Here is a 27,808-nt window from a genome sequence, read left to right on the forward strand (position 1 = left end):
GCCAAATAATATATCTCCTAGCGCGAGCGCTTGCTTGAATTTACTTTTTACTCAAGTGCGTACCGGTGTTCTGTGGTCTGAGTATTTTCGTACGAATAATATTCTTTGACGGTAATCTAGAGCTGATTGGGTCCTTTATAAATGCTTCACTACTATCACCTTATTTTTAGGGATCACAGTTACTTGAAAATAGTTGATGTATATGTTACATATTGCAACATTAGTACTGACAATCTATTGTGAATATACTGAACGAAAATCTTTGATCCTGTGGAGATTTAAGGTCAGGCTATACCACCACAGGGTTTTGGCTTTTATAATTAATCACCAAAGACGCATTTCCCGAACAAGCGCTTGCCACAATGCGTTCGACAAGAAACAGTTAAAAGAAAATACAAGAACTACGGTAAACGGATTAACATACTATCTTCATCTCTGTTAGTTAAACGCCAAAATATGGATACTAAAATGCTAACGAAGCCATATGAGCGTTGCTGCTTCCGTAAATACGCAAATAAGTTTGAGAATAATTTTAGTAGACACAGTACGTTAGCCGCAAATGAATGATAAATCCAGTAAGTAATCGAAGACTTGCCAATCAGAATCTGCTATCATTTGGAACTTTATGAATGATTATTTATTGAATTATGGTACATTATCAACAAATAGTTGCTACTTGGTTCATACCTAGTCCCCCGGTATTCTCTAAAGATTGATTGGGTTAGTATTGCTCTGTAGCTAGTTGAGTTCATTAATTAGGTATATAGTCGAAATTATTTACAGTCTATCGTCTATTCTCTAATATACAATAAGTTTTGTTGATTACCCCGCACTATACTTTCTTATGGTTAGATTTTATTTACGTACGTAGGATTTCTGGATTGCTAGCCAACGAACTAACCCTTCCGGCAGTCTGCTTACTATAACTTCTGTTACAATAGACCGCTTTCATGTACGAAATACAATAATGTCATCAGTGCCTTCATCCAGTTAGTATGAATGTTCGACCCACTCTGTGTCAATTTACCGTTTGGCATATAATTGCAAGCCTAGCATCCTATTCTATATCCTAATCGCTGTTTGCCCGTAGATTTCGAATGCTTTATAAGGAACGTTATCAAATCCATCTGTTTAAATCTTCTGATGATATGACGCGAGGTCGATGGTGGTGGGTAAAAGATACTACGTGGTGCTTACAGTGTTGTCAGTCAGCTACAACGTAGGACCAGGCACATATATATGCGTCGGTCCAAGTTGCCACACCTCATTAGCACAACAAGATGAACGCCGAATTCATAGAAGTAGTTACTTCAGTGATAGTAATATATAAAAGAAAGATTGTGTATAAGGACATAATACAGGAAGAAAGAATTAGTTGGTAGAAAGTAAGGTATGAAGTAATTTTAATCTCACAGTTCAAGGGGAAACAGTGTGTAAACTTACACCCATGAGACCGATTCTGAGCCATACCACTCAGAGTCTCCAAGCACTAGTTACAATAGTCACGTGGACCCCAACCAAGTAGTCTGCATCAACATGGCTAAGACCAGAGATTAGTGACTTCAATGACTAATGCCACGTTTTGGTGTGGCCTCTATAGCATAATTGTTCCGCTATTTTATGCTTTTCTCGGACACTTCGTTCTTCCGTTTTTATTTTGTAAAAAAACAATAACTCAGATCTACACTTGTTCCAGACAACTTTTAGTCTGTGTAGATTGTAAACTGATTACAGTTAGTGACTACAGATCGTATAGATCAATTTCTGTTTTACCAGTTTTTACTTTTGATAGAAACTAATCTCGATACTAATTCAATTCTGTGAATACATTGGCAATCACCTAACATATAATCATTTGTACTAGATGGATATACCAGAGAAATACAAGTATCTGTTCAAGTTTTTGATTATTGGAGCTTCAGGCTCTGGAAAAACATGCATTTTACGAAGATATACTGAAGGAAAATTTATACCCAATATGCCTCATACAATTGGAGCAGAATTTGGCAGTAAGATCATAAATGTAGATGGGACAACTGTTAAAATCCAGATATGGGATACTGCAGGTAGTCATTTTCAGATTTGTACGTTCACACTCTTATAGTATGTTTTATCACCAAAGTACCTGTTCAGTGTGAGCAAATAGTAAATACTGATTTGTATTATGTTCATATACTAAGTATTTGCGTTCGATTGTTAAACTTGCTCACATTATAAATAATATTTAAAATCAAACGGATACTTACTGTCAGACGTTGGACCTTGTCTGTTAGGGATATCATTAAAGTATTTAATTTAATATATTTATTTAAACACGTTAACAGTGGTACAAAAAGACACCAGATATATGTGCGCCACACAAATCAAGTGATTTGTGTGAGATTTTATTTCATTTATTCATTTTATTTGAACAGAAATATTGGTGCCAAGGGGCATCAAATACATATGCACCACACAAGTCATTTGATTTGTGTGTGGGCTGTGATGCTGCCCGTGTGTTCAAACCGAAGCACGTGGTTTCCTTAGGGGGCCACACTCGGAGCCTTCGACATAAAGGTGTGATCTACAAGGCCACGTCAGGAGATGCAGTCCCATGGTAGCCGGTGACCAATAATTGATTCATACGCCATTTGTTCCTTCAGGATGCTGGAGCCAATGTGCACCATTGATTTGAATCCAGGGTTTTCCAACTCCCCTAGGTGGACTCTCCATGTCCACCAACCCGCTTAAAGCACCGGATATCCGCTTTTCGTCCTCTCAATTTCGTAAACAATACCCGTGTTGCGAGAAGGCAGTGAGTAGGACTTCCCTGATAGTGGCTGTATACACGTGGTCATGTGAGAACATTTAGAGAGGGAGAGCTAACTCTCCCAATCCTCGGCCGTGCCAGGGCATTTGGTGGCCCTCAATGCACTCGGGCCGGACAACACTGGTATGCAAGTTCCTTCTAACGAGATTACCCTAAAACGAAGGGAAATCGCGATGGTTGCGATGAATAATTTATTTGTTTACAGCGGTAGTTTAATGTTAGGTTTCTAGACCGAGCATCCAGAACAAATAAAATGCTTCACTGGTCATCATGTAATCTGATGTAAATGTTTGACTGAGCGCCTTCAGTTAGTGTACAGTTAAGTTAACAAGATTAGCATCAATGTCAGATACAAACCTATCTGTTGTGAGCACTATTAAGTGGGGATCCGAAGACTTTATCAACTAGAGGTTTAAACCCAACGGGTTCGACGTCGGTAAACTACCTTCTTGCGGCTCGGTACATTTGTTAGCGTTTAGTCGTTAATCCGTACGCTAAGAATTTATATGACAAATGATAAATATCGAAAGTCATGTGTGTACAGGTCGTCGGAGATAGGGTTACCTTTTGAATGTGAGGCTTTTAGTTTGCTGATTCTGAAGTGGAAATGTATCCGTTCATTGTAGGATGTTGTAGGAGTTGTTCTACCATACCGTTAACTTGTAAGGGGTATACATTTCGGAACAGTATGGGTATAAAGAGTTTATCTAGGGCATGGAATAATTTAGGTCCGAATTGGCGTCCATTGTTTGCTGTAATTGTTGATGGACAACTGCAGTGTAAAATCTATCGGTCAACGAGAGTGCGTAACATCCTTTTAGCTGTAATTTTGTTTAGCACTGCTCCTGGCAATCGTTTGGGAAAGCTCATGTATGTTAGTAGACAAGTGTCTTCAATTCTGGTGAGAGACTTAACGGATCAAGATGAATGCGATAAAAACGAGTGTCAGGATTTTCACAAGAATCTGAGGGATATTGATTGTCTAGCCGCCTTTGATTTTTTACCTCTTAAATACGTTGAACGTCCTATCTGATTTAGGTGTTGAGCGACCGTCAAGTACATCAAGCAGTTTTAACCTAGCAATTTAGGTATATAACAACAAACCATTAAATTCTGATTGGTGTAAGATGGTTGCAGCGATAATATATCAATAGTGTCAATATATGCATATTTTTATGATTCAGATAAATAAACTGCTGATCAGTTGATGATGCTTAGCAATACAATATAGTTGACTGATAGTCACTCATAAGACTAAATCCACTGTGAAATTAATTGAGTTTTAAATATAAGGACAGTACAGTAATATTTTTCGATCAGCAAAACAAAACTTTATAAAAGAAAAGAATTTACGTATGGTATGATGTATCAGGATGTAGTAACATCTTAAGATCAATGGACATCCAGTTGATCAGTTTTCTGTCTGTTGCGATAGTAAGTTATTTGCGAAGTATAGATGTAATTCTTTGAGAGTCCTCACATATTCTTACGCTATATTGTATCCTCTAATTAATATTTTAATTAAAGGTCAGGAGCGTTTTCGATCAGTGGCTCGTTCATATTACCATGATGCTGTTGGAGCACTGCTAGTCTATGATATTACTAGTAGAGATTCGTTTAATGAACTAGCCTCTTGGTTGTCCGATGCACGAACTCTTGCTTCGCCTGATATCATGATTGTACTAGTTGGAAATAAAAAAGATTTACAGGTAATAAACAAATTTTTATTTTCTATGTTTTTGGCATACACTATAATTCTATGCTTTGTGCATTACTTAAGTAATAATCAGATCTCTCTTTTAACTAGATTGACAAATTAGCTCAGTTAAGACAAGTTACATACTACGACAGAATCATTTTATCTAACTTGTTTATTGCATCCAGATTGAATAAAAAAATAACCACTATGTAAACTACTTAAGGTGTTAGATATATGGGAGCATTAGTCATTTGGCGGTTGGAAAGGTACTTATTGTGGTGCCTGACAAAGAATAGATCAGAGATAGTCCTGACGATTGCGGACGGGACCACACAACCAAAGTAATAACTACTTGAGTTTGGTCACATGCGGCTTTCTGTAGGTAGTGTTTGTTACATTAAATTCATACTTTCCTGACCGTCCTCATCAGTGTATGGGACTAGGTTAAATTTGCTGTCCTTAGGGTCGATTTTTTAGTCCCTCTTATTGTGGGGACTCAGCATCGCCAGAGATACCGTTTACCTTTGGGAAACATTATACCGCTATCAGACTTCAGTAAAATTACCAGTAATACTCCCTTGTGACGTAGATTTGCTGCTTTTGGTCCAATTGCTCTTGAAAGGACCATCCTGGCTTATAAGGACCTCAATGAACAAGCATCCCAACTTGGAAGAAGTGGCTTACATTGAGTCACTAAACGTCAGAAATACAATTTTATAATTATTGGAATATCGAAAAATATTTATTATTATGTATTCCAACTGTTATGACTATTAGGTCACCACAATAAACAAACAGTCTGACGATCATTTCGAAATGATAGCGATGTTCATACCTTTTAAATCGTGTCTACTGTTTAGTTTTTCGCATTATCATTTATATAGTATACCCTTGTAGGCCAGGGTAATTTTACATTGGTTTTCAGGAGAACCAGACACCATCCGGACTTTCACGTAAAAACTCAAACAGTACAGCTCAACCCCAAATGCCCTGGTACGGCCGAGAGTGGGGAGAGTCCGCTCTCCCTCTCGAAATGCTCTCATATGGCCACGCGTATATAGCCTCTGCCAGGGAAGTTCTACTCACTGCCTTCTCGTGGCGGGGGTGTTTACGAAAATGAGAGGACGAAAAGCGAATGTCTGACGCTTTAACCGGATTCCAAACCAATGGTGCACATGGGCTCCAGTATCCTGAAGGAACAAATAGCGTATGAACCAGTCGTTGGTCTACGGCTACCATGGGACTGCATCTCCTTACGATGCTCCACTTCCTTGTGGATCAGACCTAAAGGTCGAAGGCTCCGAGTATGGCTCTCTAAAAAAACCACGTGCTTCGGTTCGGACACCCGAGCAGTATCACAGCCCTCACACATATCAAATGATATTTGTATGGTTCATATGTATTTGGTGCCTCCTTGTACCAATATCTATGTGTTAAAATAAATAAATAAATTATCATTTATGCTGTTGTTATTTAAATTCTATAGTGTTCAGTTTTGTTCATATCATTTCACTACTGATTATGGTATGACAACTTGATTTGGTACACATTTATGCCAGGCTCTGTGTTGATAATGAGTGACAGGATTATTGAATTCCCCAATTGAATTGAAACTCATTAACAACAAAATCCAACCGATGTTGACGCATATATCTAAGTAATATAATATATTTCATCAAATCTTTTAATGAGCTTTTTAACATGACAGTATAATGAGTTTTTTTAAAAAATATATTGCAGGATAGTGATGGACATGTAACTAATTGGGAGGCTAGTGCATTTGCTCAAGATAATGATCTTCATTTCTTAGAGACATCAGCACTTACTGGTGAAAATGTCGAAGAAGCTTTTATTCAATGTGTTCGTAAACTTGTTTTTAAAATTAGAAATGGTGAATTAGATCCAGATCGTTTAAAATGTAATCGACACTCATCTAGTTTAACATTTATGGAACATTCAAAATTTAATTCTATCCCAAAAGTTCATGTACAAAATAATGATTCAACACTTTCATATGAATGTAATTGTTGATAAGATTTTAAATTTTTTTTATCTTATGACATTATTACTACTTAGTAGACATTCATCATTTGTTCTTTTATACATATATATGTATCAAGAAATAGAATCTTTAATTTCTAACTAACTTCATGTATGTTTCTCGTTTATTTTGTTCTCTATTTCCAATAATTGTGTATTCCATCCAAAATCTATCAGATTAATTTTACCTATTATATTTCCATAATACAACTTGCATTTCAATGATTGATTTAATGTATATTCCATAGATCTTCTGTTGAAAGAATTCAATCTTTTAAATGACAAGTTTTAATCTGTTCTTTATGTCATTTTGTTGAAACATTTTGATTGAATATTATTTATTTTCATATAAAAGTTTTTATGGCTTAAAGTCTATAATTTATACATTCAGTATGCATAATTTAATGAGTTTAATTGTATTATGATTCTTTTCGCTTCGGTTTCTCAGGTTTTCTTTTCTATCTTCGAGAAGCTTAGTAGTTGTACTCTTTGTCTTATTCCTTTGAATAAATTAACAATCAGTGACTATATACGCCTTGTTTTTGTTGGATGGTATTTAGCAAACCTAATCAATAATGAGATGACTTGATAGTTTTAGCTATGTAGTGTAGGTGCAATTTCACCTGTATTTGGAAAGTTGTTCAGGAAATGACTTAATAAAATACTTTTAATTATGTATTTATTGTTAGTAATTCGTGTGATTTTATTATTATTTTTACGAAATCAATCAAGATGTAACATTTCTCCTCTTTTGTACTTACTTACGCCTGTTACTCCTAATGGAGCATAGGCCGACGACCAGCATTCTCCAACACACTCTGTCCTGGGCCTTCTTTTCTAATTCCATCCCATTCTTGTTCATTTTCCTCATGTCTATCTCCATTTCCCGGAGTGATATGTTCTTTGGTCTTGAGGATTCCATGTAAGGGCTTGTCTTGTGACGCAGTTGGGTGCATTCCTCAATGTTTGTTCTATCTACTTCCAGCTCTTCTGGTTTATTCTTCCGCTGGGATCTGGTTTGTTCTTTCCCACAGTTGGTTGTTACTAATAGTGTCCGGCCAACGGATCCGAAGTATTTTTTGTATTATATTCATATAGTTTAACTCTATCAATTTTAATCCATCACTCATGCACAACGTCTATTAACTTAATCAAAACTTCTATATATATATACTTTATGTTATCACTTTTAGATTTGTAACTGTAGTGCTTAAAAGTTGTTTAGAAAAACAATTGTTCTCTAAATATTTCATAGTGATTTTTAAATTACTTATTTCCACAGTACTCAAAATCGTTTGCAATGTCGCAGTTGCATCCACTCTTTGTGTTCTCTCAAATTCTAAACTTCGAAATTTTTCATGTCCTTTATTTTCTTTCCCAATTTATCTCACTGGATTATACTCCTTGAATAACATCTTCAAACACTTATTTTTCTAATTACTGCTTATAATTTTACTACCTCTACCACTATGGGGTTTGAATCGACCACTGCATCTCTGTGCTAATGTGTGGCAACTCGAACTGATGTATGTACGTACGAAGTTCTACGTTGTTACTGACTGACTGACAGTACTTAGATGATCTAATAACGAACAAGTTTCTAATGGAACTTCGAATTAAGGTATAAAAAAAATGAATTACTCGAGTAATTGTTGAGCAAAATAATTGTATTTAATGGTATGTTTATTTACACCTGTGAGTATTACATTTACTGTTATTATTTTGTTTTGTTTTTATACAAAATATGGTTAAACACTATTAAAACTACTCGTGACACTATTCAAGTAGTATGTAAATGAATATATTTCGAAAGGAAAGAGATCATGTTATTTAATACAACAATAATTCATGCAAAATATTGTGTACTGATTTTGTTTTAGAAAATATAATAACTTCCCAATCTGTTTGAATTAGTTGACATCATATGGTAAAATAAAATTGGAAGAGTACAAGGTTTTAAACAGGAAAACAAACGGGAAGTAGCAACGGAGTTGTAGTAATGATCTTTTTTTTGACTAATTCGAAAATGAATTCCTTTCACTTAAGTAAATATTTATATACACATGATTGAAGTGCGAAATTAACAAGTGGTAACGGAACGCTTATTTTCAATACATTCTATATGAGTGAGTTGGAGGGATTGTCTTCGATGGAGGCCTCCATGGTCTTCTGCTTGGTTTATTTGAGTGGTCGATGCTGACAACAAGATTCTCTAATGATGCAACCTTGGTTAATGACAAGAAAACAATGATTTATTATTAGTATAGCGGCTTTGTGGTGATAGTTGGGTTTTTGTGGCTTCACATAACTGATTGATCATAGACGACCATTGAAAAGCAGGAAGCGCTAAGTAGATTTTTCACCTTAGTATGGGGTTCCCTGACGAGATCATGGATACGCACTTCCGGGGCGTCTCAAACTTAGACAAAACAGCCACTCAATGTTTCCCGGTTTTGAACGGTTGTTCAAAATTCCATAGAAAGCTTTATAGAATTCAATTTATTTATTCCACTGAGTTACATTAGCTAATAATTATTTCCAATGTAACGATTAATAAAAATACTCATTGAACGTCATTAATGTGAATTTTTTTCTAATGTACAATTATGTCAAGGAATGACATCAGCTAGATAAATATTGCCCCCAAATGCCCTGGTACGGCCGAGAGTGGGGAGAGTCCGTTCTCCCTCTCGAAATTATCTCACATGACCACGCGTATACAGCCACTACCAGGGAAGTCCTACTCAATGCCTTCTCGCAACACGGGTGTTGTTTATAAAATCGAGAGGACGAAAAGCGGATATCCGGTGCTTTAAGCGGGTTGGTGGACATGGAGAGTCCACCTAGGGGAGTTGGAAAACCCTGGATTCAAATCAATGGTGCACATTGGCTCCAGCATCCTGAAGGAACAAATGGCGTATGAATCAATTATTGGTCACCGGCTACCATGGGACTGCATCTCCTGACGTGGCCTTGTAGATCACACCTTTATGTCGAAGGCTCCGAGTGTGGCACCCTAAAAAATCCGCCTGCTTTGGTTTGGACACGGGCAGTATCACAGCCCACACACAAATCAAATGACTTGTGTGGTGCATATGTATTTGGTGCCTCCTTGCACCAATATCTATATGTTAAAATAAATAGACAAATATTAGATAATAGAATGCAGTTGATATATGTTTCTGTTCTAGTCACAGAATCCTTATTAATGCAGAAACACGAACCTGTTGATATTAGTTTTTGATAAAAACTAACTTCAGACAGAAAAGACTTCTCAAAAACCTTTCATTCCGCTACTAATAGTTATGACGTTATTAATGATATGGGTTCCCGAAGTTCTAAAGAGAAGCTATGATCAATGCAGTTCAGCCATGCAAGAAGTGAGGAAAATATATGTGGTATTAAATGATAGTTATACAATATCGCAAGTCGACTAGAGTAATGAATATAAACCACTGTATTTTAAATCACTGATCAAAATGTGTGGTTTTCACCGTGAAACCCAAGGGTCTAATTTAGATATGATGCGCGATCGTGTATACCCAATGCTCAGAAGTTCAAAAATATGACGAAATAACTATCTACTGTTGATTATTAGTTTCTAATGTTCGTTGGGCTCATATCAGTTCATAATCAAAATTACTTCTTAGTGGAGTATCTGCACAAATGATGTATAAATACTAAACTCAGGACTTGAAAGTTCAGCGTTTGATCCTGTGTATTCGTGGTATATAATAATTGCAAGCTCCAAACTAGGACGAATTTGTTGTCCAACACTCCATAGCTTTAAATGGTTGTCAAGCTAATATCAGTTCTGGACTCAGACAGCCTCAGATGAATGCGATTCTAAATTCTAAACAAAAATTATGATTTTGCGTAGTAGTTTGCATTTTGTTCAGATTGTTTTTCACTGCTTTCTTCCAATAGGTAGTTCGCATTTTAAGAATTCTTCTATGCTTTAACACACCGTTAAACTTCAAATCAAAAAGCTTGGACCAGATTGCCAGGCGAAACGTTGGATTTACTTCAAATTCTTTCGCTGAGATTTTACAAATATATTCTTCCTCTTTAATTGAGAAAATTAGTTGGTAATACAGTGGTTCGTATTATTTCAACTCCAAGTAGTTTGTGCTGCAAGGCAATATAATCAACTGCCTGATGTGTTTATTTTAAATTTGAATCTATGGTCAAAAGGTTTTTTGTCGAACTACAGTACAACTTGCAACCTATACTTTAATTGGTATCGTTTTGTGATAAGAACCAACTGTTAGTTAGTTCAACAACAATAGGGAAATTTTGTAATTTACAACACGGAATGAACCTGACTAAACGGCTACTGAAAACAAGGGAAACTTTCGTTTTAGTATGGGACTTCTTAGCAATATGTGTTCATGATTCCACTGCAGGTCGGTCGATATATTATTTAACTCATCATACCATTGGTGAGTAGATGCCTCACTCGATGTACAATTGAACTCCACTGATCATGGCTTCTCACAAGTGTTCTGGAAATCGCTTCACGAAGTTAATCACTAGTATTGAAGATGGTGTGGGGACGAGGTTCTGGAGTTTGCTGGATTTATTTGTGAGTGACTCAATCAACAATCTGCACAAAACGTCTACGCTAGTAATAATACGAGAAAATAATACCTTTTTTAATTCCCATTGATGATAAGCTTCAGCTGCTTGTTCCATTTTAATACGATTAGCTTCTTCTAGTTGTTTTTCTTTTTCACTTTGATGTTTTCTTTTACTCTGAAGGTTTTGTTTTAATGCGGCATCTTTTTTGGCTTTCCTGTTGGGAAATTTAAATAAACAATATTCATTTTTATTCCCAAGCATTTATATATTGTCTGTATTGTTAAATGCCTTAATCAAAATGTTCAAATTAGTTATTAGTAGGCTCAATAAAATAGCAGCTAATCTCAGTCAAATTATGACATTATAATAAACTAATCAGACAGATTTTCTATCTCAACTCATCAAGGTCAACGATAGCCAACGCTACGGATTCGATGTGTTGGATTTGACAATTGGGTCGTGTGGCAGCTCGACGGCGCCGTCTTCATTGTTCTTTATTTTTTTTAATCACTCGATATAAATTTAAAACTTTGGTTTATTTTTAGATTGTATTGAGGTGGTGAGAGATATTCCCCATCAGCTTATGGAGCCACCATACAATGTTACATCTTCGTTAGAATACTTAATTTAAACAACTACACGATCCCAATTATCTGCATTGCTAGTTAGTAATGGCAGGTGAGTTGTATATATACATGGGCACTTCATTATTCATAGTCTAATACAAGTTGTTCAGTTTGAGTTGGAACGATTTGCTACTCCCTCTTGAAAGCTAATCCATTCATTTCATAATGAGTTTATCTGTGGTTGATTAGGACAGTTCTAATTTTTATTACAACTCATTAATCAATATACTGTTAAATGTTTTCACAGGAGTAACAGTTTTTAAATTTGTCGGTTAGGCAATTATTGAGTTAATAACGATTTCAGCAAAAAAGGTGTTTGGTTGTAATTTTAATTACAAAAGTGAAAAGTCATTATCATATACTGATAAGTAGTACAAACATCGATTTATGACATCACACAAAGATCTTAATTTGCAGCTAGTATAAACTTATACTTATGAAGTTGTTTTTAAGTGAACTGGGATACAATGTAATAAATTCATTTGTTTTTCGTACAAACATGCATGTGCATTGGATTTGATGCATAGAATGTTGTGAATGAAGCAAGCAAAGTTATTTGGTCAGTTGGAAAACATAGACGGCTTAGTATTTACGTTTACAAAAAAGAATACCTAGTCTGTACATACAGGAGGTCACTCGCCGGTCATACAGCATGATAAGTAATATGGTTTTTTTTAAACTTTTAGTGACAAGAATTTTTTAGTCTTCCTAGAATAGGAATTAGCCTTTAAGATTAGTCTATACGTGTCTTCGTTCTAATCTTAACTCTAATCTTTTGTGGGGCCCTTGAATTTTGTCGTCATTTAGATCGGACGATGTTGTCGAAAGGGCTCTCCACTTTAGTGGCCTGGTTTCTGATACCAAGGTGATTGTAATGATGATTGTTGTTGAAATATATATGTCACCTATCCTCGTATATAATCATCGACTTAAATCACGTTAGTCAATAACGGAATTTAATAAGTCAAATAACGAGAATGGACTTTTGAATACATATGTTTTGTATATAAAGCGAATGGAATAGAGAGAAGAGAAACGATACAGAGGAGAGATGGCTGGTAAGCCAACACCCCTTTAACTAAGCGTTAATCAATAATCATAGTTACACAAAAGTTATAGACATGTGATGAGCAATGGGATAAGAAATGTACACACACCTATGAGCTCATATAAAAACAGTCAAGATTGATAAGCGAATAAATAACAAGGTTAGAATGTGACTCAAGTAGAACGAATAAAATGGGCTGTCCGAAAGCTAGAATAGGGTATATGGGCTTAATATAATAACCGACACTACAAATCCTAAGTGTTGTTTACCTCATTAAAATTAACCAAATTACAGTTGTTATTCAACACCTTAATGTGGAATGGTTCGATAAACATCATTCTAGACTAACACATATGCACTATGATCATGTGGTCGCTTAGTCTATCCAGATTGTTTTGGTAGCATACATCAATTTTACCATGATCGATGATGATAGAGAATCGAAAATTAGATTTATCAGTCTCATTTTATTTTATATTATCATATGTCATACAGAAAACGATTCTATCATATCTCAACACTGAAAATTAACGATGAACAAAATGACTGAATTTTACGTGTACTTGAAGTCACAAATGTCAATCAAATAGTATGATTTGTAGTACAAAATGAGACTAAAACCCTACTTTTCAACTATGCTCTATCTAAAAAAAGCAATATGTATTATAATTTATGAAATAAGAACATACACTGATTGTGAAGAATGAACACGATAAACGTTTGAATTCGTTGAACATGTGAGGCTAAATGAAAAGTATTAACTTTGTGAATGTGAATAGGAATTTTAACAGAGAGAGATGTATTAATTACTGTAACACAATGATCTATTACATGGTGATGTATTTGACTTTAAGTTACTGTTTATTTTTAGAATTTTAGAGCTGTTATTACCATCTAGCTTTCTGAACCATAGTATATAGGATAATGATTAAACTAGCGACTAGATATCGAATAATTTAGCAACAAAACTAATAGTGTATGAGATCTTTTTGGATAATAATGTGTGATATTCAATGTGGTAATCGGTCATAACCAACATAGAATCTGACATATGTGTGTGTCGGTTCAAGTTGCCATATCATATCAGGTTCGTGTAATGAAATTATCAAGACAAATTTCCAGATTAATTTGAAGTAGTAACAGTATCGTAGGTAATAGAAATGATTTACAACAGACAATATTATTCCAGAAGAGAAAATGAATTCACATAATAAATAGTATAAATGATTTTAAAGCTCAAGCTCTAAAGAAAGACAAAGAGTGAATGCATCTTTGTCATTGTGACCAATTCCCAGTCAGATCACCCAAAATCTTCAACCACTAGTTACAATAATCGCGTAAACCGTAACAAGGTAAACCTCATTTATCAACAGGGTTCAGTGCAGTTTTCACTAACCTCATGAACTAATGTCAAATCTAGCTTTCTTCAAGCCTACTACATCAAACAACATCGCGCGTTGAGTTAGGCTATGGTTTGGCATGCATGTTACATACTCATATAATCTCAGTTGATGAAGGTTCACTATCTCATCAACCAATTTGTCATGTTTACCTAAAAATAACGAATACCTGCTGCTTTTCTGAATAGTATCAACTCTAATCTATGTTTGATAAAAGAACTAAACCACCCCCTATAGTGATTGATTCACCATTATCTTCCCTTCCTTTATTTTTTCTTTAAATTTCCTAATATTTTATTTGGTTTGTCCAACTTGTAACCATTTTAAACATTATTCACATTGTCTTTCAACTTTTATTTAATCACCATAACACCTTCATTTGTTCATTTCAGTTAAGTTTTTGTTTTTAACTTGTAGTTATTATAAGCTATTTTATTATAATATCTTTGTCTAGTGAAACGTTTGATTCCCCATCACTTAATCCATTCAGCCAATTATGTTTTCTCATATTATTTATCCTTGCAATTAGAATTATTTTACAACTGTCTTTTAGTACTCGACTGTTGTTGCTATCTTGACATGGTGGTCTGGCTTACCTATCGTGATGAACCAATCGACCTATACTGGCTGGAACAATCGTTCTTCAAGGTCCTGCCATGCCAGACAGGTCGGTTGAAGAGCAGTAAGAAAAGCAGCAAACCCAAGGTCTGGGGGCGAAGTCGTACTGTTGACTGTACAGAGGTGTGACGGTAGTAAGGTGTTTCCTTCAAACAACCAGCATAACAGCGATGCTGCCCTCCCACAAGTACGGGTGAGGTTAAAAAAGGTCGATCCTAAAAATACACACCTCGCCTTATCCCACGGATATCCGTCTCTGGCGGTAAAGTCTCAACAAGTATGGAGCTAGCACGAAAATTACCCACAAAAAGGTCGTGTGTGACCGACCTCAAGCAATTGTCCCTTGGGCAATGCGGTCACGCTCTTAGGTTACTATGACCACCTTTAATCCGATTTCCTTTTCAGGTACCTCCAGAAAAACCCTTCCACGGTGTGGGCAACCGGGAACTGATAACCACCATCATACCCCTAACACCACTCAAGACTGACTGTTTTTTAGTAGTTACTATCAATAATTATATTGTTTTAAATGACTATATCTAACATAATAGTTAAACATAATAAACTATACAAAGAATTCATAGTGATTTTTACGTTAATGAACTAGTATTATACTGATTAAGCTATCTAATATATACACATTATAGTTACATAATATACCCTTGCGTACCAGGGTAATTTTACTTTGGTTTTCAGGAGAACCAGACACCGTCCAGACAGTACGGCTCAATCCAATTTAACAGGAGAGACAGACATCATATAGGCTTTAACGCTACAAATTGAATAGTACAGTTTAATCCTGTGGTGCAACCACACAGGTACCAAGCACTCTAGTGGACCAAATATATACAAAGTCGTGTTTTCTACTCGAGTACTTTTTTTTTTAAAAAAATATATTATATTTACCAATCTTCAAATGCTTGTTGATTTAAATATTGTTTTTCATTTTGTTCTGTTTCTTTGGATTGTTGTTCACGTTTTTGTTTAGATAAATTTTCACGATGTTGTTTAATGATTGATTCATCTTTATGTGCTTTCCATGCATTGAATGCCTTCAACGAAAAGAATGAAGATAATGTACAGATCATTTGTGCATGAGATAAACAACAGTATGTTTATAAAATTCAGTTATCACTTTATTGAAATTAATATTCATTAATTCATTTAAAAGAGACAAAACGTTTGTGAATTGACTGTCTTTAGTGTTTGTTTGTTTTTATGTCGGAGTGAATATAAACTCTGGGATGTAGGAGGTACATCCAGCTGATAAGTTACAAATAAAGCAAAATGCGCGTCCTGGATTCCATTGCCAGCCGCCGTCCATGTCTGCTAAAAACATATACAGTTTGATTTTCATAGTGACTTCAATATAGTTGATAAAGTGGTGCATTTTTTTCTACTAATTTTAGGATAGGTGATTTGTGGGGGTTCATTCTCAATCATTTTTATCTAATAGAAAACTACTGAAAACATAAAATACTGAATAGTTGTTCCATCTCAGTTTGAGGCTATTTATTGATGAAGACCGACTGAACTTAAGACCTTCATGTATTGTAGTGAGTATAGTGTCAGTAGGTCGCTGAGTTGGCGTCTAATGATATATATTTCCAAATTTAGTTAATTAGCTATATTGTACAACTGTTTTTCATTGGATTCAGTTGGTAGCCGTTTTAACTTTGACATGATAGGATTCATTCGGTTACAATTTCTTATTGGAACTCAGGAAATCCTTTGCAAATTCAATCACTGTAGGTGATCGACTGATTGTTTTTGTTAGGCTGTCAAGTTTCAAGGGATGATGATAGCTAAAATAACAGAGAAACATTTTCTAGACGATTAATGGAGATCAGAGAAAATTGGAAAAATGTTTCATTACAGTTCGAACATCTTCAACAAAGTGTATCCACAACCTTCTTCCAATCACAATATATATATGTTAGCTTTAGCCTACTGAACTGACATGCGGCGGTCCATATTTTCAGGCATTCAGTAGTTTTAATGGTTGTCTTTGTGATGTACAAAATATCATTAAACCCGGGAATATTAGTAAGCAACAGTCATAAAACGCCTTGAAGCTATGTTTCATATATTCAAGTACCTGTTAATTTCAGTTAATCATCACTGATTTTTCTTAAGAAAGTAAAGCCTAAGGTTTTTAACTAATCGTTTTCAACCATGAAACAAAGTAAACTGCCATGTCATATTACTTTATTGACAGACAGCATTGCAAACGTTATCGACCGAACATGATGGGCACAAAAGGCTATGCATAGTAAAATTATTGAATACCAGATTTCACCCCATCTTCTTTAAAAACGCTCAAAGTCACAAGGATTAAACTGTGAATCATTAACATCCTAACTAGAAACCACACCAAAGTTACTAATTGCCTTTCAAATAATCCGCATTTAATATAAAAACCTATATTATAATCAAACCGATGAAATCTTAGTCTAGTTCGAATGCTGTCTACTAAGTTGCAATGTTCCCACTAGTCTAAGCTGTTTGATGTTGAGCTCATGTAACCACGATTCAGAGTCTAAGATAAGGTATTCGAGATGCGTCTCGCTGTAGATTGTAAAGCTGTGTAGTGTAGGTTCGGATCCCATAAGAAACATTATTTTCCTCAAGATTGGAGATATGATTTGCTGAAGAGCACGCAATAGGACAGAACTTGGATTCACTATTTTCTGTTGACTAAACCCAACTACTTAACATACATATAATCGACTTCACCATTAGAAGCGCACTAAATAATCATACCTTTTGTGAGTTCAGTTTACGTTCCTGTTCTTCTTCAAGCTTCTTTTTCTGTGCCGATTCTTCTGCTTTACGTTTTTTAATTGCATCAATTAAAAGTTGATGTTTACTTTGCTTCCATGCTTGAAAACACATTTCATTTGATTTCACTCTTTCCAATTTCTATATATTTTAAAAATATATATAAATTAAATTTAATAAATTGAAGGTTTACAATCAAACAAATTTATCTAACAGTATGTTGTTTCTGAATACACAAGCTATTCTGAACAATCATCTAAAAAGTTTGCGGTTATCCATTCACATTTTTATATTTTGTATGAGTGCGATATTCTACATTCTCTGGTATATTTTCGTTTAGTTAATGGGTGAGTACCACGTATATGACTAATACAGATGTGAAGGCGTGGATCGGAAAAGCAAGAGTAGCATATTTACAATTGAAGAACATCTGCAACTCAAAACAACTATCTGTCAACCAACATCAAAGTCAGAATTTCCAATACGAATGTCAAGATAGTTGTACTGTCTGTATGGGGTAGAAACTTGGAAAACTATGAATCCCATCATCCAGAAGATACAAGTGTTTATTAGCAATTGTCCACAGAAAACACTTCGCATCCGTTGGCCAAACACTATCAGCGACAATCCACTGTGGAAGAGAACAAATCAGATTCCGACGGAGAACGAAATCAGGAAGAAGCACCGGAAGTGGATAGGACACACATTGAGGAAAGCACCCAACTGCATCACAAGACAAGCCCTCACTTGGAATCCTCAAGGCCAAATGAGAAGAGGAAGACCAAAGAACACAAAAATCGGATGAAATCCTCAATGAAGTTTACATTCTGAATTGCTTTACTAACTCAATAAATAAACAGGAAACTAAATGAAAATACTGGATATCATATGCCTATTGCATTGACTAACCTCGTACTCAAAATATACGTATTTTAAGATCACATAATTTTATTCACTTGAGACATGGATTTAATATCCCTTTTAAATGAAAAGTACTTTATCAGTCATGCGGCCTTTGTTCCATTAGGAGTAACAAGCGTAAGTAAGTAACTTTATCAATCAAGGATTAGATAAACTATATACAATTTTCATCACCATATTTTTATATTTCCAAAATAAAACAGATCTATGAAAGGACATAAATGTTCAACGAAACATTTCCACATAAAGAGTTATGGAAGTTAATTAATATGAAAATTGAAGATTGACTGAAGTTATTGAAAATCGAATTTGTAGATGTTCTATAAGGTCGATCTCAGGGTTTATTCTAACAGATCTTATGGATATCTTTCTTAAATCATGTTACCAATTATCACAATTTACGGTAATGTTTAAGTTGGAGTAAATTTTTCTCTCTATGTTTACCGGGAAACCAAACAATTCTTCGAGTTTAATCGCATACACGTTTAAAAATATGTTTTTACCTATGATATGTAAGTAATTTGTTCTTTGTTTAGTTGCGATTAAGTTTATCCAAATTAATGATGGAATATTGTTATCAGTATAGTGGTTGTGGAGATTATTGAGTTTTTGATCGAGATCATGGTGCGCACTGCTGAGGAGTCCCACAATAGGACGAAACGACTATCCAGTGCTTCCAGGTTTTCAATGGTGGTTTAACATCAATCGGTTCATGATCTCAATCAAGAATTTCGGAGCTGTAAGTAATCTACAAGAAACCTCTGTCGAATAAAATTTCGTGTTAATTTACATTCATTAAAAACATATATATGCGATATTACGGGTACTTTTAATCCCCTATGGGACTTCAATTTAATACTTATCAGAAATGTTAACACTCAACTATTAGAGACCTAGTTAACATCTTGTAAGACTGAAATATTAGAAGCTGAATACCGACCAAAACGATTTCGTGGATTGGTTGAAGTTAGACACTAACACTGTCTAATGCCGGCTGGCTTAGTGGTCTAAAGGTTAAGCGCTCACGTGCGAGACTGATAGGTCCTATGTTTGAATGTTGCGAGTCGGAATCGTTGATGCGCACCTCTGAGAAGTCTCATACTAGGACGAAACGGCCATCCAGTGCTTCCAGGTTTTCCATGGTGGTCTAGCTTCAATTGACTCATGATTTCAACTACTGAAATTTCTAAAATCTTCACAAAATACCTTCTGATTATACAATATTTGTTTAGTCCTTTAGTATTATTTGAATTCAGCCGGTCAAATTTAGTTAATGTATACACTATATTTTGTTATTACATAATTAGAGGTAATCCTTTATGAGACGGATAGGTCCTGGGTTCAAATCCCGCGAGGCGGGGTCGTGGATGCGCACTGACGAGGAGTCCCACAATAGGACGAGTTGCCCGTCGAGTGCTTCCAGGTTTTTCATGGTGGTCTAGCTTCAATTGACTCATGATCTCAACTGTATAAAATTTAAATAAATAATCAAAATATAGAATAATTATGTTTTACCTCTTTCTCCTTTTTTGTTTCATTAATTTCATTACGTAAATTTGACATACGTTCAATACGTGCACTTTTAACTAAACGATTACTCCAAGATTGATAAACTAAATCACGTAGAACAACTGCATTCAATGGATATTCATTAGTATTTTTTTGATATTTATGATGTGTAGATTTGTTGGATACTTTTTGATTAGTTAAATGATATAAACTAGTTGATCGTTTAATTGATGATAATCTTGGTGATGATTTTAGACTATCATTTGATTGACAAGTTGATTTTATAATTATATCAGTAGTTTGTGTATTATTATTATTAATTATATTTTGTTGTTCTTTCGAAGTAATCACCAATGTATTACCAAGTGATTGATCATTTTGATCAGTCAAAGTAATATCATAAGTTGTTGGTTGGCTTGATAAAAAAGATGAGATAGGAAAAAATACATAATATAGATGACTGATTGTTTAATGGTCAATTTGGAAAATACAGTACTTCGATCAATAATTGAGAGATTTCATTTATATAACATAGATGAGTTTAATATTTAGTTGATCTAAAGTAACATAGAACCCGGTGTATATGTGCATCAGTTCAAGTTATTATATCACATCAACATAGTGAAATGAAAGTATAAATATAAGTCACAGAGTAGTAGAAATGGTAACAGTATGAGTACTAATAAAAATGATTAAGAATAGCCAATATTATTCAAGAGGAAAGAATTAATTTGTGAAACAAAATGTTCAAAATCATTTCAAAACTCAAAATCTAAAGGAAGATAAAGAGAAAATGCATTTACTCTATTGTGATCGGTTTTGAACATTAATGACATCTCCAACAATTGGTTTCAATCCTCGTGAAGACCACAATCCGGTAATCCGGACCTATATATACGGTTCACTCAACTAGCCAATCTAGTGTTAAATCAGTAAAAACCACCCTTTATAAAGATTCATCACATCATCAACCGACTTTGAAAAGGAAGGTGAACCAATTAATTTGTGTACGATATATATATATTAGAAATGGATGATTAATTAAGAAGCTAACAGAAAGGGATCACAGTATTTTCATGGCATACGACAACTACTATGATCAATGAATCTCAAATTTCTAGGAGGAAATCTTTGTAATGAAAGAAATATTTCTCCTGACCAAATGTTAGACTGTTATTAAAACAGTTTATTAGGTTCGAACCTCTGATTTTTATCGGTGAATAAAGGAAATTGATTTCTCATTCCACCTGATCCTAGTCACAATCCAATTCTTTATTTGGTAACACATAGGTGAGAATGGGATATAACTCAACTCAAAGAGAGTGGAGGGAGGGAGTGACACAGACTACAAGTAAAGATACAGTTCACATCCAAATATTAATTTTTAAATATTATCTCAATACAGTCCATTTATATGCATATTTACGTTATAGTGCTTTTTGATAAAATTTAAAATAACTATCGCTTTAATATATAGCAACGCTGCAGTAATCCAGTAATTGAAATTGTCAACATGCTGCCGAATATTATACAGAATAAATATCATGGTAAAATAAAATCGATTGTCTTAATTTTGATCCCTTCATAACCTGATCATTTAAATTCAACTAATGAGAAGATTTAGGTTTGATGATAACCATCCTTTTTATCACTGTCCAATAAAACTGCAATATCTATAATTTACGAGCATTTTGTTTCGTTAATTTTGTGATTGAGTACTGCATAAAGGAACATTTATTTATTTATTTTAACACATATATATTGGTACAAGCAGGCACCAAATACATACCACACAAATCTCATTTGATATGTGTGAGGGCTGTGATACTGCCCGAATGCCCGAACCGAAGCAGGTGCTTTTCCTAGGGGACCACACCCGGAGCCTTCGACATAAAGGTTTGATCCACAAGGCAGTGGAACAACGTAAGGAGATGCAGTCTCATGGAAGCCGGTGACCAACGACTGGTTCCTACGGCATTTGTTCCTTCAGGATACTGGAGCCCATGTGCACGATTCTTTTGGAATTAGGGTTTCCCAACTCCCTTAGATGAGCCGCCCGTGTCCACTAACCCGGTTGAATCACCGGACATCCGCTTTTCGTCCTCTCAATTTCGTAAACAACACCCGTGTTGTGAGAAGGCAGTGAGTAGGACTTCCCTGGCGGAGGCTATATACGCGTGGCCATGTGTGAGCATTTCGAGAGGGAAAGCGGACTCTCCCCATTCTCGGCCGTACCAGGGCATTTGGCGGCAATGTGCCCACAGCACGAGGCCTCCTCGAGACTCGAACTCGGGTCACTGGATTCAGAGTTCAGAGTGCTAAGAACATGAGTTTCACTAAAAATTTCTTTTCCATCCTCTCGAGTTATCTATATATGTCCTCTATGAACATGCTACTGTAGTGCATTCAGTATTACAGAATGAAGAATGCAAACGTATGAAAAGTTAGGGCTTGAAATGAAGTCTTCAGTAAAAACTATGTTCTTATATGTAGCACTCACCCACTAACTGGATGGAAAAACACTCGATAATGTTTAATACTGCAAACACGTTGAACATTGAAAAACTTATACGCTACGAATTCTATTTGATGACATCTAAAATGGTATTAAAAGTTTCATAATTGAACTATCGTTCTTTCAGGCTGGAAAACACATCACTAGCAAACCATTCATATTAGCTACATATTTTTTCTGTCATTTTGAGATTGCAAATAAACAAATGTACACATGGTTAAACCATAGCAAAGCTTCAGTGTTATTTAACATAGTAGTCTAAAAGTTAACACCCTGTTTGTTAGATCTGAAAATTTCTAGCTTTACTCCTATGGGATTTAAGAGGACATTTATAGGAAAAGTACAAAACTAAAGGTAATGAGTACTTCAATACGCAAACGCAGCAATAAGTGCAAGAGAAAACGACCAGTGTAGTAGCAGTCTCAGCAGCAGTAGGTCCCAATATACACAAAGAGAAAAGCAAGATTCTCCGATACAACACAGCATGCACCAATCCAGTCACAATTGACGGAGAACATTTGGAAAATGTGAAAACCTTTACATACCATTGATGAACACGGTAAGTCTGATGCAGATGTGAAGGTGCGGATCGGCAAAGCAAGAGCAGCATATTTACAACTGAGGAACATCTGGAACTCAAAACAATTGGCACCAACACAACGTTAGGATTTTCAATACAAATGTCAAAACAGTTCTACTGTATGGGACGGAAACCTGGAGAACTACGAAAGCCATCATCCTGAAGAAAAAATTGTTTATTAACAGTTGTCTAGATAGAATACTTCGGATCCGTTGGCCGGACACTATTAGCAGCAATCAACTGTGGTAAAGAACAAACCAGATCCCAGCGGAGGAAGAAATCAGGAAGAAGAGCTGGAAGTGGATAGGACACACATTGGGAGAATCACCCAACCGCCTCACAAGACAAGGTCTCACATGAAATCCTTAAGGCCAAAGGAAGAGGGGAGGAACAAAGAACACATTACGCCGGGAAATGGAAATAGACATGAGAAAAATAAACAAGAATGGGATGGAATTAGAAAAGTAGGCCTAGGACAGAGTGTGTTGGAGAATACTGGTCGGCTGCCTATGCTCCATTAGGAGTAGCAGGCGTAAGTAATTAATTATTGTTATATTCCAAATCTGTAATGTTGTAATTCGATGTTTTCATCCGTAAATAAGTAAAAACTATACCTTCTACAGATCTCTATCATACTATTATTAGTCTTTTAAAAGCTAGATGTTGGATGGGATCACACATTGTTAATAAGCATAAGTTACTTCAAATCAACAAATATTCTGAAACTTCCAAATAATACATAATATTCGCGTTAAAATGAACCCGATGATAATAACAGTATTTAGCTTACTTTGAACTAGGATTATGCCTTCTAGTGCGTATAGTGGGTTTTATAACAGGTTCTATATCGTCTGATAGTTTTGCTTTATCATTTTCCTTCCTAAAAGTGAAATGGATCACATCATAGAACTGTATAAAATCATTTAAAGTTTAATAACGTTTGATTTAAATTTAGTACTGAAGAAGAACAATGGTGATGAAATATAATAAAATGTTCAAACATACTATAAATCAACACCATCGAACAAGATATTATAAGTAGCACATATTACAGTCTCTATGGTTCTTTATCGTTTTCTCAGCAAAGCTAAGCTTATTATCACTAGTTAACAAAAGTGAGCCAATAACTAAGCCATTTATGGCCACCCTAGATAATGTTCAATTTTTAATTTATTTATAAGACTTTGGTTTTGATTGGTTAACCCTTTAAATAGAAATCTCAGTAATGAAGTCTAGAAATATCTCGCTGTTCACTGTCTTATTATTAATAACGACAAATATGTAGGACGTAACTTCTTTAAGTGGAAGGATTCTCTGTTGCTGTACTTTTTCTAATTGAACTATCTCTCCCATTATTGTTATTTCACTATCATACACTAACTTTTGTTCATTGCTGTACTTCCTTTTTCTTATACGCATCTTACATTCTTTATATCTTCACATTATCATTATTATTATGTGGCGCATATGTATCTGGTTCCCCTTTGTACCAATATTTATGTGTCCAGATAAATAAATGAATAATATGTAGGAGGAACACAGGGGAATTCTGATTTACATAATATTTTATTGATCGAGTTTCCACTGATCGCTAAATTCTAAAATGATATTATAATCCTCAACACTTTGTTGCAACAACATATTTTTAAATTCTGAAGATAATCAAATGGGACTGGGATGTTTTCGATCCATGAATTCATCCCTAAATAGTTGTGTAACGTATTTAAAGATTCATTAAAAAATTGATCTGAGACAGTCAGCGTATCGCCATGAACAAAATATATGAGCAAATAGATCACCAGCTGTTTTCATTTCACAAGCAGAATGTGATCATTATTGATGAATAAAACAACTGTCCAGAAGTTTATTCATTCATGTCTTCAAATAACCTTAAGCATGCGTAGAAACTGGTCGTAATAACTAAAATTACAAATTGAAGTCAAAATTTATCACTCACTCAAGCGGCCGAAAATGAAAACATTGTTTGCATTTAAGCACAAAACTTATACGCTCCGACAAACACTGTCAACTGCTTCTTACTTGTTTAGATAATTGTGTAGTGCAAGGCGATTGTAAATATTCATATATTACAGAAGTTGTTACAGACTGAGAGTTCGGTCAATCAACCTTCCAGAAATGCATCTTATCTATTTCTTTTATATTTGGTGTCTTTGTGATAATATTCTTTGAAATTGCAAAGACTATTTGCTTTTTGTGGTAACATGCTGTACATGAACGTTTATAGAAAAACATGCGATTATAATCAAACTTATTTTAAATTGGGTCGCGATAAGATCAAGTATTAAAAGTTAACAAATACGTGGGCAAAAATCAAGCTGAAATTAATCAATCCTTACTAAACTTACTCTTTAGTTTCATTGAATGTAATGCTACTATCTTTCAGATTATTATTACTTGTCGGTGCAACACTTGTTTCATTTGTCCGATGAAATAATTTACGTTGTGAATTACTGTCTGGTTTTTCACTCTTCTCACTTAGCTTCTTGTCACTATTTTCTATTCCAAAACATTCCGCCTTTAGATATTCATCGTCGGATATTTGGTTATTTTCACTCGTCTTTGAATAATCTAATACAACAAAAACTTGTTCAGATTCCATTTTATGAAGTTATACGGCTGACTTTAGAGCAAACCATTTGACATTTATTTAAATACTGAATTTCAACCTGTAATGGCTAAATATATCCATCATAGGCAGAGCAATTTTTCATCTTAATTTTATCATTACTAACGCTTCGTTAGTTAGATATTTCCTTAGTTTGACGGAATAACTATTTTTAAAGGTACGTGACAAGAGTTTGTACAATAATGGTTTATTCTACTGTAAAATTGCCAATTAAGAGTTTTGGAAATCTTTGACTCTCATAACTACACCACAGAGTGATTTTAGTGATACAACTATTAAAAACAGAACAGCTGGTTTATCCTAGCACGGAGATCTCTACCGCTTTATTCACTTATTTAAACACATAAATATTGGTACAAAGGAAGACCGAATACATATGCACCACACTAGTGTGAGCCGTGATACTGTCCGGGTGTCCAGACCGAGGCAAATGGTTTTCTTGGGGGACCACACTCGGGGCCTTCGACATAAAGGTGTGATCCACAAGGCAACGTCACGAGATGCCATCTCATGGTAGCCGATGACCAATAATTGATTCATACGTCATTTGTTCCTTCAAGATTCTGGAGTTCATGTGTACCATTAATTTGAAATCAGGGTTTTCCAACTCCCCTCTATAGACCCTCTGTATCCACCAACCCGATTAAAGCCCCGGACATTCGCTTTTCGTCCTCTCAATTTCGTAAAGAACACCCTCGTCGAGAGAAGACACTGCTGGTTCACAACCCTAACGGAGGTTGGACCCAGAATCTACAGGTCTCTCTGAGCATAAAAACTTTGATGCGATACGCGAACGGAATGCGTGTCTGAGCTTTTTGAAACTCAATGGTTGCTTAACCACAGCTAGTCGATGATGGAAACAACGATGTTAAATTTGGTTAGTCTTTTGGCCATAGGGTTAAATAATGGTCATTTTTCGTTCAATGATTCGGTGAATTTTTTTTGCGTAAAACATTTCACAATGAAATGTTCTTCAAACATAACAAAACTTAAATTCACGGTTTGGGGAATATGAATCATAATGTTTCAACTATAGACTTTTTCAGTTATCAGAGGCTTTAAATATTCGCCACAAGACATGTCAACAGGATTCTTTTGAAATGCTTTTAAATTGACTTAGACGAAATGGCAAATCATCACCTTCATAACTCACTCAAAGTGTTCAGTTTGAACGTAGTTGACTGGATTCCCCAACATAAAACCAATAGCTAAACTTCATCTTAAAGACTATTTAAAAATTTGGAAGTTCCATAACAATAAAACCAGATTAAGAAACCGAAACATCACTTTTTCTAACGAACGGACGAACGTCTGATTCTTTTTCACTGATTATTACTTATTACGAGTATGTATAAACGAAGAAGCTTATATATATATATATATATATATATATATATATATATATGCTTTGTATGGTGAGTTCAGTCGAAATTAGTTCCTGATCCATACCTGAACTTTAGGAGCTTCGAAGTTTGGCATGAAGACACAAAGTTTTTAAAACTAAAGGATTTACCTGGAGAACTCAGTTGTTCATTTCCATCTCCAGAAGTCATTTGAACAACCGGCGAGGAAATGTTTGATCCCTCTTTATAACTCCAGTTATCGGAAAATAGTTTGTCAGTTACATGAACTAAGAATGGAAGTAATAGGAAATCAATTATTTATTTATACACAAACTTTGAGGAACATTCTCTTCATGTGAATTGACTTTTCCTTCTTTTTTGTCGACTTTCTCATTTGACTTCACAGCTGTTGCTGGAAAAAGCTCTGAATAGTCTTCATCAAGCAGTTCAAGCGGCGAGAAAGGCATTTTCAATCATGTCATTATATAGTTTAAAAAGCGTGCACGCGTTGTTATGACAACATCGTAATCAAAATGTTTCAAATGATTATGGATGGAATAGAAGAAGCTTTCGCTTAACGAGTTTCCGTGCCTAGTAGCAGTGGATTACCAATACCCTCAGGCAGGAACCTAGGTATAATATTGATAAAAGAGGAAAAAGAAATTGGTAAATCATAGTAAGACACTATCCT

General features: G+C 35.0%; 2 protein-coding genes across 2 annotated transcripts; one reads left to right on the forward strand and one right to left on the reverse strand.

Moving 5' to 3' along the window:
* RAB4A_3 (Ras- protein Rab-4A) lies at positions 1-16,701 on the forward strand. Its single transcript, XM_051215494.1, has 6 exons — positions 1-111; positions 171-2,066; positions 4,337-4,518; positions 6,249-8,225; positions 11,675-11,807; positions 15,810-16,701. The coding sequence occupies exons 2-4, from the start codon at positions 1,865-1,867 to the stop codon at positions 6,537-6,539; spliced, it is 675 nt and encodes a 224-aa protein (XP_051066005.1). The 5' UTR covers positions 1-111; positions 171-1,864; the 3' UTR covers positions 6,540-8,225; positions 11,675-11,807; positions 15,810-16,701.
* MS3_00007240 (uncharacterized protein) lies at positions 8,195-27,632 on the reverse strand. Its single transcript, XM_051215495.1, has 9 exons — positions 27,452-27,632; positions 27,288-27,404; positions 25,494-25,716; positions 23,918-24,007; positions 20,039-20,447; positions 17,585-17,743; positions 15,728-15,873; positions 11,199-11,343; positions 8,195-8,773 (listed from the first exon to the last, which is right to left on the reverse strand). Exons 1-9 carry the CDS (start codon positions 27,582-27,584, stop codon positions 8,657-8,659), a joined length of 1,539 nt encoding a protein of 512 aa, XP_051066006.1. The 5' UTR covers positions 27,585-27,632; the 3' UTR covers positions 8,195-8,656.
* Between the last annotated feature and the right edge of the window lie 176 nt (positions 27,633-27,808).

Source organism: Schistosoma haematobium, chromosome 4 (genome assembly GCF_000699445.3).
Source record: "Schistosoma haematobium chromosome 4, whole genome shotgun sequence".
Taxonomy (NCBI): domain Eukaryota; kingdom Metazoa; phylum Platyhelminthes; class Trematoda; order Strigeidida; family Schistosomatidae; genus Schistosoma; species Schistosoma haematobium.